The sequence below is a fragment of the Manis javanica genome, chromosome 10 (genome assembly GCF_040802235.1).
Source record: "Manis javanica isolate MJ-LG chromosome 10, MJ_LKY, whole genome shotgun sequence".
Classification (NCBI taxonomy): domain Eukaryota; kingdom Metazoa; phylum Chordata; class Mammalia; order Pholidota; family Manidae; genus Manis; species Manis javanica.
Window position 1 is genome coordinate 99475010 of NC_133165.1, and position 14763 is coordinate 99489772.

Sequence of the window (14763 nt, forward strand, 5' to 3'; positions counted from 1 at the left end):
CAGTCCCTCCAGCTCTTATCAACTTACGTCTTCAGACATTTTCAAATGTCTCCTGGGGGTAAAATCAGTCCCAGTTGAAAATCACAGAGTAAACTGAAAACTTTTCAGATACAATTAAGTCTCAAAGCCATAGGCTTATTAAAATAAACCAGAACAATTCATAAATACTATATACCTAAAATCCTTTATTTTTAAAAAAATAGGTTATATATCCTATTGTGTTGGTCTCATGGATTGTGATATTAGACATGTTTTATGACTATAACTGGAATAAGATAGTATGACTGAGACACAGTTCTTGGCTATAAAATTATGATCACAGTACAGTCAATTCTTGGTAGTTCAATAATGCAAAAAAAGTACCTTATCAATCTTCCACTAAGACCACTTTGCAACAAGGAATCTGGCCTCCAAAGAGGTGTGGCTTTTGTCCCTGGTTCCTGGGAGGTAATTCAAAACTCTTGGAATTTCCTATTCATGGTGGACCCCTGGGACCACAACTGACAGTTCATGCTCACAAGATGACAGAGTGGGGCTGGCCACACTTGATAGCCTTTGTTGTACTTAGAGAGCGGAGGCTTTGGATCACCTGGTATCAGACCACTAGACACTGAGTTCAACTATGTGGGCAACACCTCATGCATATTGGTACAGGTCCGTGTGCCCATGCCCAGGTGCTAATGTGTACTTGAGGACAAGAAGTTCTGCATTTGCTACCCTCCAAGACTCCCCTCCAGGCTTTCTTCCTATGGTTGGTTCTAACTTACATTCTTTCCCTATAATAAATGTGGCTCTCAGAATAACTGATTTCAGTGAGTCCTGTGAGTTTTTCTAATGAACTCTTGAATCTGCAGGTCATTAGGGTAACTCCCAAACTTGCAGCTGGTGCCAGAAGTTTTGTGCATATTTGGCAGCCTGGAGGACTCTACTCTTAACCCTCCAGTTTGCTAATTTTGGGTAATCATATAAACTAAAATTAATCAAGTGGTATTTTCTATCCTGTGTAACTCAGCCATTTCACAAAACCATTCAAGACATTTTTCAATAAAATGATGGCATTCATTTTATTACTAAAGGTGCTTGTGGGAAATATTAAAGGTGTTTATCAGAAGATTTAAAAAATAAAACATACCTGGTATATGTTGAAATCTGCAAGTCTAACCACAATTGAACTAGACATTAACTTAGCTTTGGATTGTGGACATAATACTGAGGGTGTTTTGGAAATTCCTTTCAGAGATGAGCCTTTCTCTATGGGAAAAAAACCTCTTTTCAATTTTTTGCAAAATTACTTTTAACAGTCACTCTTCCATTATTAAAACCACTACTAGAAACATAGATGAACCCTAATTTCTCAAAATCATATATGTGAAAATATTTTATATATAAATTGATACAGGAATGTAACTTATTGTGATTATTATTTTTTTGTGATTATTCTTTAAATAGGAGCCATACTTACATCACATTTAAGATACTTCATACAATAACTTTTGACTGGAATTCTTCTTAAAAGACAGACTACTAGCCATTTAAGAGCTGAAACATTTTAGCTGGGTATTACTCTAATTGGTCATATTTATTTAAAAGTGCTTTCTTTAGTCTATTACCATCTGAATGAGTTGCAGGATTTTTAGATATTTAACATAATATTTATTTACAGAAAATACATTAAAATCACACACACACATACACATACACACACACAATATTAGGGGAATGCCATAATGTTGTTATAGGTAAAATACCTGTTTGTGTGTGCTGGGGAGAGGCATGTGTTGGGGATTTAGGAGGTGAACCTACATTATGATCCTTTACAGCCTGTTTAAGCATTTCAACGTTGCACTCAAATTCATGTAACAACTCGTTGGCCCATCCATTTTTTGTTTTGGTTGCATCACTAAAATACATCCAATGATTACAACTATCTCCTGTAAAATGAACAAGAGGTATTTGCCTGAAAAATGTACAGTTTTCAATTATTCTATTATAGCAATGCTTTAATGACCTTTATTCATTCTCTTAAGGGATTCTTTAATCTTACAGTAAATTTATAGCCTGACCTACTACAGATTTTAATATTCCTAGAAAATATGAGTAAAAGACTTATAATACAGAGAAAGAATGTCAAAAGCAAATAACCTAGGAGGGCTTCTATCTAGAACTCATCCTTGGTTGAACATCAAAGTTTCAATTCGGCCATAAACATACATATTTGTTTTTATTATTTAGGAGAAAACTACCCTACCAATATTCAATTATTAAAGAACGTATTAAATCTTATTCATTGACAAAATTTAGAAAATACAGAAAAGTTAAAAAAAAAATTTCCTGGAACCCCACAACTTAATTAAAAATTGCTGTTATCCTTTTACCTTTTTCGAATTTTATGATATATCTCTTAAAAATTCAAAACATATTAATAACTTGTTTTTGTCACAATCAGCAAAATAGCAGCACAAATATACGTCCTCTGTATTCTGATTTAAAATTTTTTTAAGTAAGTTATTTAGAATATTGCTAATTTCTAACAATTATATTTTCTAATAATCTACATAAACCTCAATATAAAATGCATGAATATGTTCTATGGCAATTACATTTTCTTGGTTAAGATACTGCTGGGAGAAAAAAGTAACAAATGTTTTGTTCTCTCTTCTCCTTAAACATTTAATTAAATTAAAACACTAAATAATAAAACAAAACAAAATGAAATAAATCGGCTATATAATTTTGAGATAAGACTTACGTCTTTTAAAGACATAGTTATTGCACCTACCTGCTTTGTGATAAGGATAGTAATCTATTGTGAGCTGAGTAAATGAAAGTTGCATAGCCCCTCCAGTAATACGTCTGTTTGACTCTGGGAAAAGAAAAAAACAGAATTGAGAGAAAGACAAAGAAATACTAATCAAATATCAAAAGCACTCAACTTATCATAATTTCAGTTAAGTAATGATAACTGTCTCTCTGTTATCTTAGATAATACATTAAGGATTTTAAAGTGCAATTCAACCTAGTTAAGTATTTAATGATAAGCCCCTATCATTTGCAAGGTACCATGCTAAAAGGTGACGATATAAGAATAGCACAACTTTTATATTTGCAACTCTAACCATAGGCTTAATATCGCTTTAAATATTTATTCATTTGTTCTTCATAAAAACTCTACGAAATAGATACTATTACTAATACCCCCATTTTCTAGGTAAGGAAATTGAGACACCAAGAGGTTAAATAAATAGACCGAGGTCATACAGCCAGTAAGTACAGAGCTGGTTTTGAACTTCGGAAATCTTAACCACTACTCTCTATCATCCTGCCTCTTATTGAAGAGCAAATTGAGTACTAGTTTAGTTAAGTTACCCAAGATCTTGTAGCTGTATTAAGATCAGAAGTAGATCACAAGTCAGTGTAACTCCAACATAAAAATCAAACTTTAAAAAAAGCATGGACAAGCCAATTAGAAGTGAGGAAACTACAAATTAAGATACAGCTACATACAAATTAGTATAATTGGTTAACTCCAATTTATATGAACTAGCAGAATTTCTAGTACTAATCTACAATCCTTTATTTTAAAAACTGGAGCCAAATGTTTCAAAATTCAGAAATTTTTTAGATTTTATTAAGGTAATATGGTATACACATGCATATTATATAATACTCCCAATAGGTTCTGGGATAGCACTAACAAATAGTGAATTTCAAATATTTATTTAAGTGAGTAAAATAAAGATGATACATAGCAATGTGTTGTTTAGGTCAGGTTTTGCCAGCAAATAAGTTTTCCATAAACTTATGAAAAACATCTGAGCTTTTTAAATTTTAGAATAACATAATTAATTAGAGATACATATTATGAGGGCTATTTTTGTGTAAGGGTTTTCACATTAAATATCATTAAACATTCTATGAGGGTATATAAAGACTGAGGAATTTGTAAAAGACCTTAGAAAATACTGTAAACTGTTCTTTTGCCTTTTATTTAACATTGACTCCTTATTTTGTTATTTTGGTATGTTTTAACTTTTTTGGATTTTCCTTTCAAATCACTAAGCAGAAGATACCAACTATAAGCCAAGTGACACAAAGGCAGACAAAGGAAAAGACAACAAATCCCTCTCCAAACTCCACATCTTCCTCACTTTTCCCACTCCACCCTTTATCTGGCCACTGATACCTGGCTGCCTTGTCTGATGAAGGCAAGGTAACTTTCGCAAGGTATCCAGGATTGGCCTCAATATTCACTCTCTCAGATTTAAAAATCCAAAACTAAAATTTTCAAAGATATAGATTTCTGATTCAGATCTGACATAAATAGGTCAGATATCTCTATTTTAGAAGTGTCCTCTGCTTAATCATCAAGTTTGAGAACCACTGTCCTAGAAGTAGGCTTATCTGCCAAACCCTGCCAACACTTACCGGCCAGGGATGTTCTCCAAAGGACAAACGTAAGTGCCTAGAACCTAGATTATGGAATCACAGAATTTCGAAGAGACCAAGAGCACTTCCTGCTTACCCTATTGCCTGTGTCCACTAAATAAGGAAAAATAAGAGAAACAAAAGCTAACAGGAAAGAAAAAAATCGTCCTAACTGTAACTTAACTTCTTAATCAAATTTTGGAGGACTGTGGGGAAAGAGACATAAGAAATGTTGAACAGTCACAGAGTTGTGTTTACTTGCATATGCAGTCAGAAGAATGTAGTTAAACCACCATGCTCAAAACACATATGCAAATAATTATGAATTGAATACGGACTAAAATTTACTTTATATTCAATTTCAAAATTATGAAAATGTTAATTCAAAGGCAAGTCTCTCCAAGGATGTCACCTATTCAGTCATTTTTTTAAACTTTATTTTATTTAGCATTGATAACTAGTAATTAATTGTGCTGAAATACTACTACAGCAAAATAAAATTTCATACCAATATATAATGCTTAAAATCATACTTTTCATATTTATGTATCTCATAAATGTTAAAATTATGACTAATAATCTTATACTACATATTATATATTACACAGGGTAAACAATCCAGTTTGGTAGAAAATTATATAAAAGTCAAAATAGTTTGAAATAAGTAGCTTTCATTACCTTTTTCTTTAGCATGAATATCATCACATATGTGTAGATCTAGATGAGAAATCACTAAATGATGGGAAGTTTCTTTAACATCAAAGTCATTGAATAGTTTCACAATTGCATCATTTAGATCAGGAGCATTTGAAGTCTGTGATGTCTTCACTTGCTGGGTAGATGGGGCTACTGTGGAGCTCTAAAAAATTCAAAACTACCTTATCACTGAAAGTTAAATATTTGAAATTCTACAAACAAGAAAACTTAAATCGCTTTAGTAATAAAGTCATGAAAAAGCTAAAACACTTTCGTTTGTACCAAGGAACTTGCCCTAAAATATTTTCTGAATTATATAGGAATAAAACTAAAATCTAAAAACTGGAGAACTAAACACAGTTTGAATAAGAACCCAATATATATTTTGGTAAATATCTGAAGTTATATGTACATATTTATAGCCCTTCTTATTTTAGAAAATACATTAACTATTAAAGGCAGCTTATTGAATATTAGTTCTATATACTAAAAAGAAAATGAGTGTAAGCCCTGGACACATCAGCTATATAAACTATTACATATCCTGTAGAAATAAATCACTTCTTTGTAAAAATGCCTGTGATATTATTTAGTATTGTAAGTGCTCAGGTGCATCTCAAGAGGTGTGGTGCATTCTTTGAACCTGGATATCTAAAGAAGCTGGAAAGCAGAAGAGATTTATAAAAGATTGTGAGTTCACAGGGAAGGCAGTACAGCACGGAGAAGAGAAGTAATGACTCTATAGCACCTTCCTACGCTGATAGACAGTGACTGCAATGGGGGGGTGAGGACTTAATAATATGGGTGAATGTTGAAGCCACAATGTTGTTCTTTTTTAAGACTGTGAGTTCTTTTTTAAAGCAAAAAAGCATAGAATACTTGAAGTGCAAAAATACATATGAACCTCTAATAGCCTAAAATGATTCTGTATCTGTAAGTATACTCTAAGATGATCTGATATATAAGCCACAGAACTGCACATGAAACTCTGGAGTAATCAACAAAATTAAGATAAAATTTTCATTATAATTTAAAAACTATTTATGAACAATTCACTAATATAAAAGTATAATTAACAGAAAATTAAAGTATATATTTTTTGCATGTATACATATCTACACATATCTTAAGAACTATGATCATAAAGAGCTTTCTAAAAGAATTTCAAAGTATACTCAGTAAATGAGAATATCTCAATGAAAATGATTAAGGCTCACAGTAATTAAAAGGAAAGAGGAAATATAATTGTGAAGCCTTACATTCTATAGGCTCACGTAAAACTTTACTAATTAACTGTTAAACTGATTTCTACCAGAAAAATCACTTTTTCTTATGTTTTACACATCTACTTACAAAGCATTAACAAACTAATATTTGTATCTATGATGGTACTATTTTGAAAGCAAACTCTCCTATATTTCTTTACTCATGTTCTCTCTTCATCAAGATAGTGATACAAATAAAAACAAAATCATTAATCTCCCTATAAACTCTTTATTTAATACTGTGGTTGATTTTAGGTTTCTGGATGCTGTTTTTGAGGGGAAAAAAATAAAACTCTTTTGCCTCATGAATAATCTTAGCATCTCCTAATTTTCAATGTCGTCTTCATTCTCTTTTAGAGAAGGAAAGGGTGAAGCCAAGCCAAGTATTTATGATAGAAGAAGGCTGTCAAGTTGTAAAGCTCAGCAAAGGAACACTGTCAACTATTCCACTTTTTATCTACTCTCTTGGTACCTCAAATAATCAGGACATTCTATATGGCACCTAAATAGTGATATGACAACTATAATCTAAAAGAAACTTTATGGTAATGTGAATTGTTAAGATCTATTTAAGTACTATGGAGCGACAAAAAATAGTAATTATAAAAACTAATGACATGGAAGAAAATTACATATATTCACTTACTACATATTTAATAAAACTAGGGGAAAATGCAGATACCTAGGCAAAAAACCTTTAAGAAAACACCTCAGAATGTTCACACTAATTTTGTTATGGTGGTAGAATTATAGAATTTTGTCTTTGTTTCTAGTTTCCTAAATTTTATCTTTATCTAGTTTAGTGATATATATTCTATTTTACATAAACATATCCACCTATTGTGTACATAAGAACTACAGTACCATCAACAGTTTGTCTATTAGTCTTCAATTTCAACTGCCATCTTTGCTAATGACATCCTAAGCTATGCAAATCCTCACTGCAGGCCTTAAGAGACTACTGTGTTTCTATGATAGGAATATTGTAAAATATTACCTCTTCTACTTCTTTGTTTTTTTAAATTCCAAAATAGAACACATTACCTTTTCTTAGCCTTACCTCCCTTAATCAAACCTGCTTCCTTCTGCATTCACTTTACTGGCTAATGGAACTACCAATTATCATTCAAAAAGTCCTCAAAACTTTTCTTTCTTCTTTATTTTTAACTCAGACATCTCTCCTCAGTCTGGCTTGTTATTTCTTCTTCCAAACTATTACCAGAGATTCAATTCCACCCCTCCTCCAGACTGGCAATCTTTCTCTTCTTTTTCCATCCACTATAATACCACCATGCCATACTTAAAAAATTCCATTAGCTTCCACATGCCTGTAAGAAAAACTCCAAATTTTTCAACATATAATGTCCTTTTTGTCTAGTCAGCACATACTTGCACTTAAACTCAGGTTATCTGCCCATGAAAACTTTCTTCTGTTATAGCCCAGTGTTCTGTTCATTAAACTTTCAAAATCAGGATGCCCTAGAGAAGTATGAAGATATGCCATTGGATAAATGTTCCTTATTGGTAGTCTGATACAGGGTTCACCATCCATCTCTATTTGTTTTTATGGCTAAAATCTCTGTAAAACTTTACTCACATAAATAGGTAGATGGAAACAAAATGAGTTCAATGTGACAATATTCTTTTAATTCTTCAAAGTTACATGCCAGCATTATTTTTAATAATCTAATAACTGACATTTATCAATTCTCTTTCAAATCTGTTGAAGGCAAAGAAGTGGAAATCACTGGACTTGTTACTTTGTCTTTAGTCATTCACTTCCAACATGAACACAGTATTTCAACCTGCCTGTATCTTGTTCCCAAGAGTTTTGTTTTGTTTTGAATTCCTGGACAAATCCATCACAGTAAAAATGAGTAAGAAGAATGCCTTTCATTTGTACAGTAGGATAAGAGTTAACTACGGAAAGGGAGAACCCATCTGACATCTTATCACAACACAAGCACATTCTCAGATCAAGTTTAAGAAAGTATATATCAATGTAGAAGATGTGGAATTCAGTTTCCTTAAAACTTGGAAAGTTACCATATATTTAAGAAGTATGTGTACCTCACTTTCAAAACCCCTGCTCCAGTAACACCAAACTCCTTACTTTTATCAGAAAATACCATTGCTCTTTAACAATATCATACTTTTACAGATTCTATTCCCTCATCTAAAATACTCTTTCCCTCTTATGCAAACTTCTATTCATTTTTAAGCTTTAATTTCATTATCCTCTTTATGAAACTTTTCCAAACTCAGCAAAGAGTTTTCACTAAACTTCTCTATACTTCTATGGGCCCCTTATTCCCTTTTTAAATTTTGCATCTAGCATTTACTGCTGAACTGTAAGGATTTGTTTTATATTTGACTCCCTACTATACTCTGAGAACCTTGAGAGGAGGATCACACAATACTCATTTTTACACCCATAGGATCTAGCCCTGAACCTTAGGACATAATAGCAGGCGGTAAATAATGCCAATTCCACAGCCATAGAAAAGCCTAAAATGTATGCCATTTCCATGTACCAAGCTGGATCACCAACAAACTATCTCCGGTATATTTACTGTTTCCAAGAAATAGCTTCGCAGAAGTATGATTTCATAATATCCCGTAAGTTTTTATTAAGAACAGATATAAAAATTCAACTGGACTTCTTATTAATTATCAAATATACTACCCATTAGTATTTTCAATGTCCCTTCTACAAAACCTTCATGTTAAAGTTTCAGAATTTAGTATTGACTGGGAAAGATCAGAAAACCTTTTTCCTCTTCAGACAAAACCAGTAATGCATTTGATTTTAAGAAAGCAGTCATTAAATGTTCATTGTGCTTCCCCTATTTTTGCCACAGCCATCAGACAACTCAAATAATTTGTGTTCAATTTCACCATTATCCACAGCTTTACATTTTCTGCACTATTAATTTTCACACTTTCTCCCTTGACTATAATCAGGTTTTTCTCTTTGCCCTTCTTTTAGCAATTTTAAATTGTATTTTTTACTTCTTGAATAGAGGTATTTATAACATCAAATACTTTTATGTCATCATTACTCTAATGCCTAGGCACAGAGTTCCAAAGAAATAAGCACTATCTAGACAGAAGAATGTTCAATGTATGTTTTCATATAGGTGTCATGCATATAAAATTAAATAGCAAGAGGGTGGGGAGCCAAGATGGCGGCGTGAGTAGAGCAGTGGAAATCTCCTCCCAAAAACACATAGAGCTATGAAAATATAACAAAGAAAAATCTTCCTAAAATAGAGACCACAGGACACAGGACAACATCCAGACCACATCCACACCTGCAAGAACCCAGCGCCTTGTGAAGGGGGTAAGATACAAGCCCCAGCCCGGCGGGACCCGAGCGCCCCTCCCCCCGGCTCCCGGCGGGTGGAGAGAAACCGGAGCAGTTTTTTTTTTGGCGAGCGCTTTTTGGAAGCCTTAGAGGGACGGGCCCCCGTTGCTGGGGAGGCAGGGTGGCGGGACCGGTGAGGAGGTGCCTGGGAACGGCGCCGGAGGACAAAGAATATCCCGCGTTTCTCCCTGCGAGACCTGGGGGCGGGTGCCTGAGACCGGTGCCTGAGGACGGAGGAGGTCGCGCGTTTTTCCCCTTTTTTTTTTTTCTCTTTTTGGCAAGCGCTTTTTGGAAGCCTTGAAGGGACGGGGACCCCAGTGCTAGGGAGGCACGGTGGCGGGACTGGTGAGCGGGTGGCTGGGACCGGCGCCTGAGGACAAAGAATATCCCCCGTTTTTCCCTGTGGGACCGGTGGGCGGGTGCCTGAGACCGGCACTTGAGGACAGAGGAAATCGCGCGTTTTTCCCCTTTTTTTTTTCTCTTTTCTGCGAGTGCTTTTTGGAAGCCTAAAAGGGACAGGGACCCCGGTGCTAGGGAGGCAGGGCGGCGGGACTGGTGAGCGGGTGCCTGGGACCGGCACCTGAGGACAAAGAATATCCCGCATTTTTCCCTGTGGGACCGGTGGGTGGGTGCCTGAGACCAGCACCTGAGGACGGAAGAAATCGCGCGTTTTTCCCCTTTTTTTTCTCTCTTTTTGCCAAGTGCTTTTTGGAAGCCTTGAAGGGACAGGGACCCCGGTGCTAGGGAGGCAGGGCGGCGGGACTGGTGAGCGGGTGCGTGGGACCAGTGCCTGAGGACCAAGAATATTGAGCGTTCCTTCCCTGCGGGACCGGTGGGTGGGTGCTTTTTGGAAGCCTTGAAAGGACAGGGACCCTGGTGCTAGGGAGACAGGGCAGCAGGACCAGTGAGCGGGTGCCTGGGACCGGCACCTGAGGACAAAAAAAAAAAAAAAAAAATCGCTTGTTTTTTCCTTTTTTTTCCTTTTTTTTTTCTCTTTCTTTCTGTTCCCTCTCTCATTGTTGCTGCTGTTGTTTTGGTTTGGAGAGTGCTTTTTGGAAATCTTAAAGGGGCAGGACAGGTCACTTAGACCAGAAGCAGGGAATCTGGGGATCTCTGGGCACTCTAACCCCCTGGGCAGCAGGGAGCACAGAGACCCCTTACGGAGATAAATAGTCTCCTGGCTGCTCCCCCTCCAACGGGGCTCCACCATTTTGGAGGAACAGCCCCAGCCAGGCCAAGCCCACAGCAACAGTGGAGATAAACCCCAAAGCAACTGGGCGGGAAGCAGAAGCCCTGTCTGCGCACAGCTGCCCAGCACAAGCCACTAGAGGTCGCTATTCTCCCAGGAAAAGGCTACAAACCAACAAGAAGGGAAGCTCTTCCAGCGGTCACTTGTACCAGCTCTGCAAACTATCTCTATCACCATGAAAAGGCAAAACTACAGGCAGACAAAGATCACAGAGACAACACCTGAGAAGGAGACAGACCTAACTAGTCCTCCTGAAAAAGAATTCAAAATAAAAATCATGAACATGCTGACAGAGATGCAGAGAAAAATGCAAGAGCAATGGGATGAGATGCAGAGAAAAATGCAAGAGCAGTGGGATGAGATGCAGAGAAAAATGCAAGAGCAGTGGGATGAAGTCCGGAAGGAGATCACAGATGTCAGGAAAGAGATCACAGAAGTGAAACAATCCCTGGAAGGATTTATAAGCAGAATGGATAAGATGCAAGAGGCCATTGAAGGAATAGAAGCCAGAGAACAGGAACGTATAGAAGCTGACATAGAGAGAGATAAAAGGATCTCCAGGAATGAAACAACACTAAGAGAAATATGTGACCAATACAAAAGGAAAAACATTCGTATTATAGGGATACCAGAAGAGGAAGAAAGAGGAAAAGGGATAGAAAGTGTCTTTGAAGAAATAATTGCTGAAAACTTCCCCAAACTGGGGGAGGAAATAATCGAACAGACCATGGAATTATACAGAACCCCCAACAGAAAGGATCCAAGGAGGACAACACCAAGACACATAATAATTAAAATGGCAAGGATCAAGGACAAGGAAAGAGTTTTAAAGGCAGCTAGAGAGAAAAAGGTCACCTATAAAGGAAAACCAATCAGGCTAACATCAGACTTCTCAACAGAAACCCTACAGGCCAGAAGAGAATGGCATGATATACTTAATGCAATGAAACAGAAGGGCCTTGAACCAAGGATACTGTATCCAGCACGACTATCATTTAAATATGATGGTGGGATCAAACAATTCCCAGACAAGCAAAAGCTGAGGGAATTTGCTTCCCACAAACCACCTCTACAGGGCATCCTACAGGGACTGCTCTAGATGGGAGCACCCCTAAAAAGAGCACAGAACAAAACACACAACATATGAAGAAGGGAGGAGGAGGAATAAGAAGGGAGAGAAGAAAAGACTCTCCAGACAGTGTATATAACAGCTCAATAAGCGAGCTAAGTTAGGCAGTAAGATACTAAAGAAGCTAACCTTGAACCTTTGGTAACCACGAATCTAAAGCCTGCAATGGCAATAAGTACATATCTTTCAATAGTCACCCTAAATGTAAATGGACTTAATGCACCAATCAAAAGACATAGAGTAATAGAATGGATAAAAAAGCAAGACCCATCTATATGCTGCTTACAAGAAACTCACCTTAAACCCAAAGATAAGCATAGACTAAAAGTCAAGGGATGGAAAAACATATTTCAGGCAAACAACAGTGAGAAGAAAGCAGGGGTTGCAGTACTAATATCAGACAAAATAGACTTCAAAACAAAGAAAGTAACAAGAGATAAAGAAGGCCACTACATAATGATAAAGGGCTTAGTCCAACAAGAGGATATAACCATTCTAAATATATATGCACCCAATACAGGAGCACCAGCATATGTGAAGCAAATACTAACAGAACTAAAGAGGGAAATAGACTGCAATGCATTCATTGTAGGAGACTTCAACACACCACTCACCCCAAAGGATAGATCCACCGGGCAGAAAATAAGTAAAGACACACAGGCACTGAACAACACACTAGAACAGATGGACCTAATAGACATCTATAGAACTTTACATCCAAAAGCAACAGGATATACATTCTTCTCAAGTGCACATGGAACATTCTCCAGAATAGACCACATACTAGCTCACAAAAAGAGCCTCAGTAAATTCCACAATATTGAAATTCTACCAACCAATTTTTCAGACCACAAAGGTATGAAAGTAGAAATAAATTCTACAAAGAAAACAAAAAGGCTCACAAACACATGGAGGCTTAACAACATGCTACTAAATAATCAATGGATCAATGAACAAATCAAAATAGAGATCAAGGAATATATAGAAACAAATGACAACAACAACACTAAGCCCCAACTTCTGTGGGATGCAGCGAAAGCAGTCTTAAGAGGAAAGTATATAGCAATCCAGGCACACTTGAAGAAGGAAGAACAATCCCAAATGAATAGTCTAACATCACAATTATTAAAACTGGAAAAAGAAGAACAAATGAGGCCTAAAGTCAGCAGAAGGAGGGACATAATAAAGATCAGAGAAGAAATAAACAAAATTGAGAAGAATAAAACAATAGCAAAAATCAACGAAACCAAGAGCTGGTTCTTTGAGAAAATAAACAAAATAGATAAGCCTCTAGCCCAACTTATTAAGAGAAAAAGAGAGTCAACACAAATCAACATAATCAGAAATGAGAATGGAAAAATCACGACAGACTCCACAGAAATACAAAGAATTATTAAAGACTACTATGAAAACCTATATGCCAACAAGCTGGAAAACCTAGAAGAAATGGACAACTTCCTAGAAAAATACAACCTCCCAAGACTGACCAAGGAAGAAACACAAAAGTTAAACAAACCAATTACAAGCAAAGAAATTGAAACAGTAATCAAAAAACTACCCAAGAACAAAACCCCGGGGCCGGACGGATTTACCTCGGAATTTTATCAGACACACAGAGAAGACATAATACCCATTCTCCTTAAAGTGTTCCACAAAATAGAAGAAGAGGGAATACTCCCAAACTCATTCTATGAAGCCAACATCACCCTAATACCAAAACCAGGCAAAGACCCCACCAAAAAAGAAAATTACAGACCAATATCCCTGATGAACGTAGATGCAAAAATACTCAATAAAATATTAGCAAACAGAATTCAACAGTATATCAAAAGGATCATACACCATGACCAAGTGGGGTTCATCCCAGGGATGCAAGGATGGTACAACATTCGAAAATCCATCAACATCATCCACCACATCAACAAAAAGAAAGACAAAAACCACATGATCATCTCCATAGATGCTGAAAAAGCATTTGACAAAATTCAACATCCATTCATGATAAAAACTCTCAGCAAAATGGGAATAGAGGGCAAGTACCTCAACATAATAAAGGCCATATATGATAAACCCACAGCCAGCATTATACTGAACAGCGAGAAGCTGAAAGCATTTCCACTGAGATCGGGAACCAGACAGGGATGCCCACTCTCCCCACTGTTATTTAACATAGTACTGGAGGTCCTAGCCACGGCAATCAGACAAAACAAAGAAATACAAGGAATCCAGATTGGTAAAGAAGAAGTTAAACTGTCACTATTTGCAGATGATATGATACTGTACATAAAAAACCCTAAAGACTCCACTCCAAAACTACTAGAACTGATATCGGAATACAGCAAAGTTGCAGGATACAAAATCAACACACAGAAATCTGTAGCTTTCCTATACACTAACAACGAATCAATAGAAAGAGAAATCAGGAAAACAATTCCATTCACCATTGCATCAAAAAGAATAAAATACCTAGGAATAAACCTAACCAAGGAAGTGAAAGACTTATACTCTGAAAACTACAAGTCACTCTTAAGAGAAATTAAAGGGGACACTAATAAATGGAAACTCATCCCATGCTCATGGCTAGGAAGAATTAATATCGTCAAAATGGCCATCCTGCCGAAAGCAATATACA

The 14763-nt window shown here is 36.2% G+C and overlaps 1 protein-coding gene across 5 annotated transcripts in view; it reads right to left on the reverse strand.

The window, feature by feature from the left end:
* BLTP3B (bridge-like lipid transfer protein family member 3B) overlaps positions 1–14763 on the reverse strand; it is a 124837-nt gene that overhangs the window by 42618 nt on the left and 67456 nt on the right. For 4 of the 5 annotated variants that reach the window (XM_037023000.2, XM_037023003.2, XM_037023002.2 and 1 more), the window contains 4 exons: positions 5104–5284; positions 2780–2863; positions 1749–1931; positions 1133–1251 (listed from right to left, as the gene is read on the reverse strand). In XM_037023000.2, the coding sequence (XP_036878895.1) occupies positions 1133–1251; positions 1749–1931; positions 2780–2863; positions 5104–5284 (567 nt within the window). The remainder of the gene's footprint in view (positions 1–1132; positions 1252–1748; positions 1932–2779; positions 2864–5103; positions 5285–14763) is intronic. The other variant, XM_073213684.1, reaches the window with a different exon arrangement.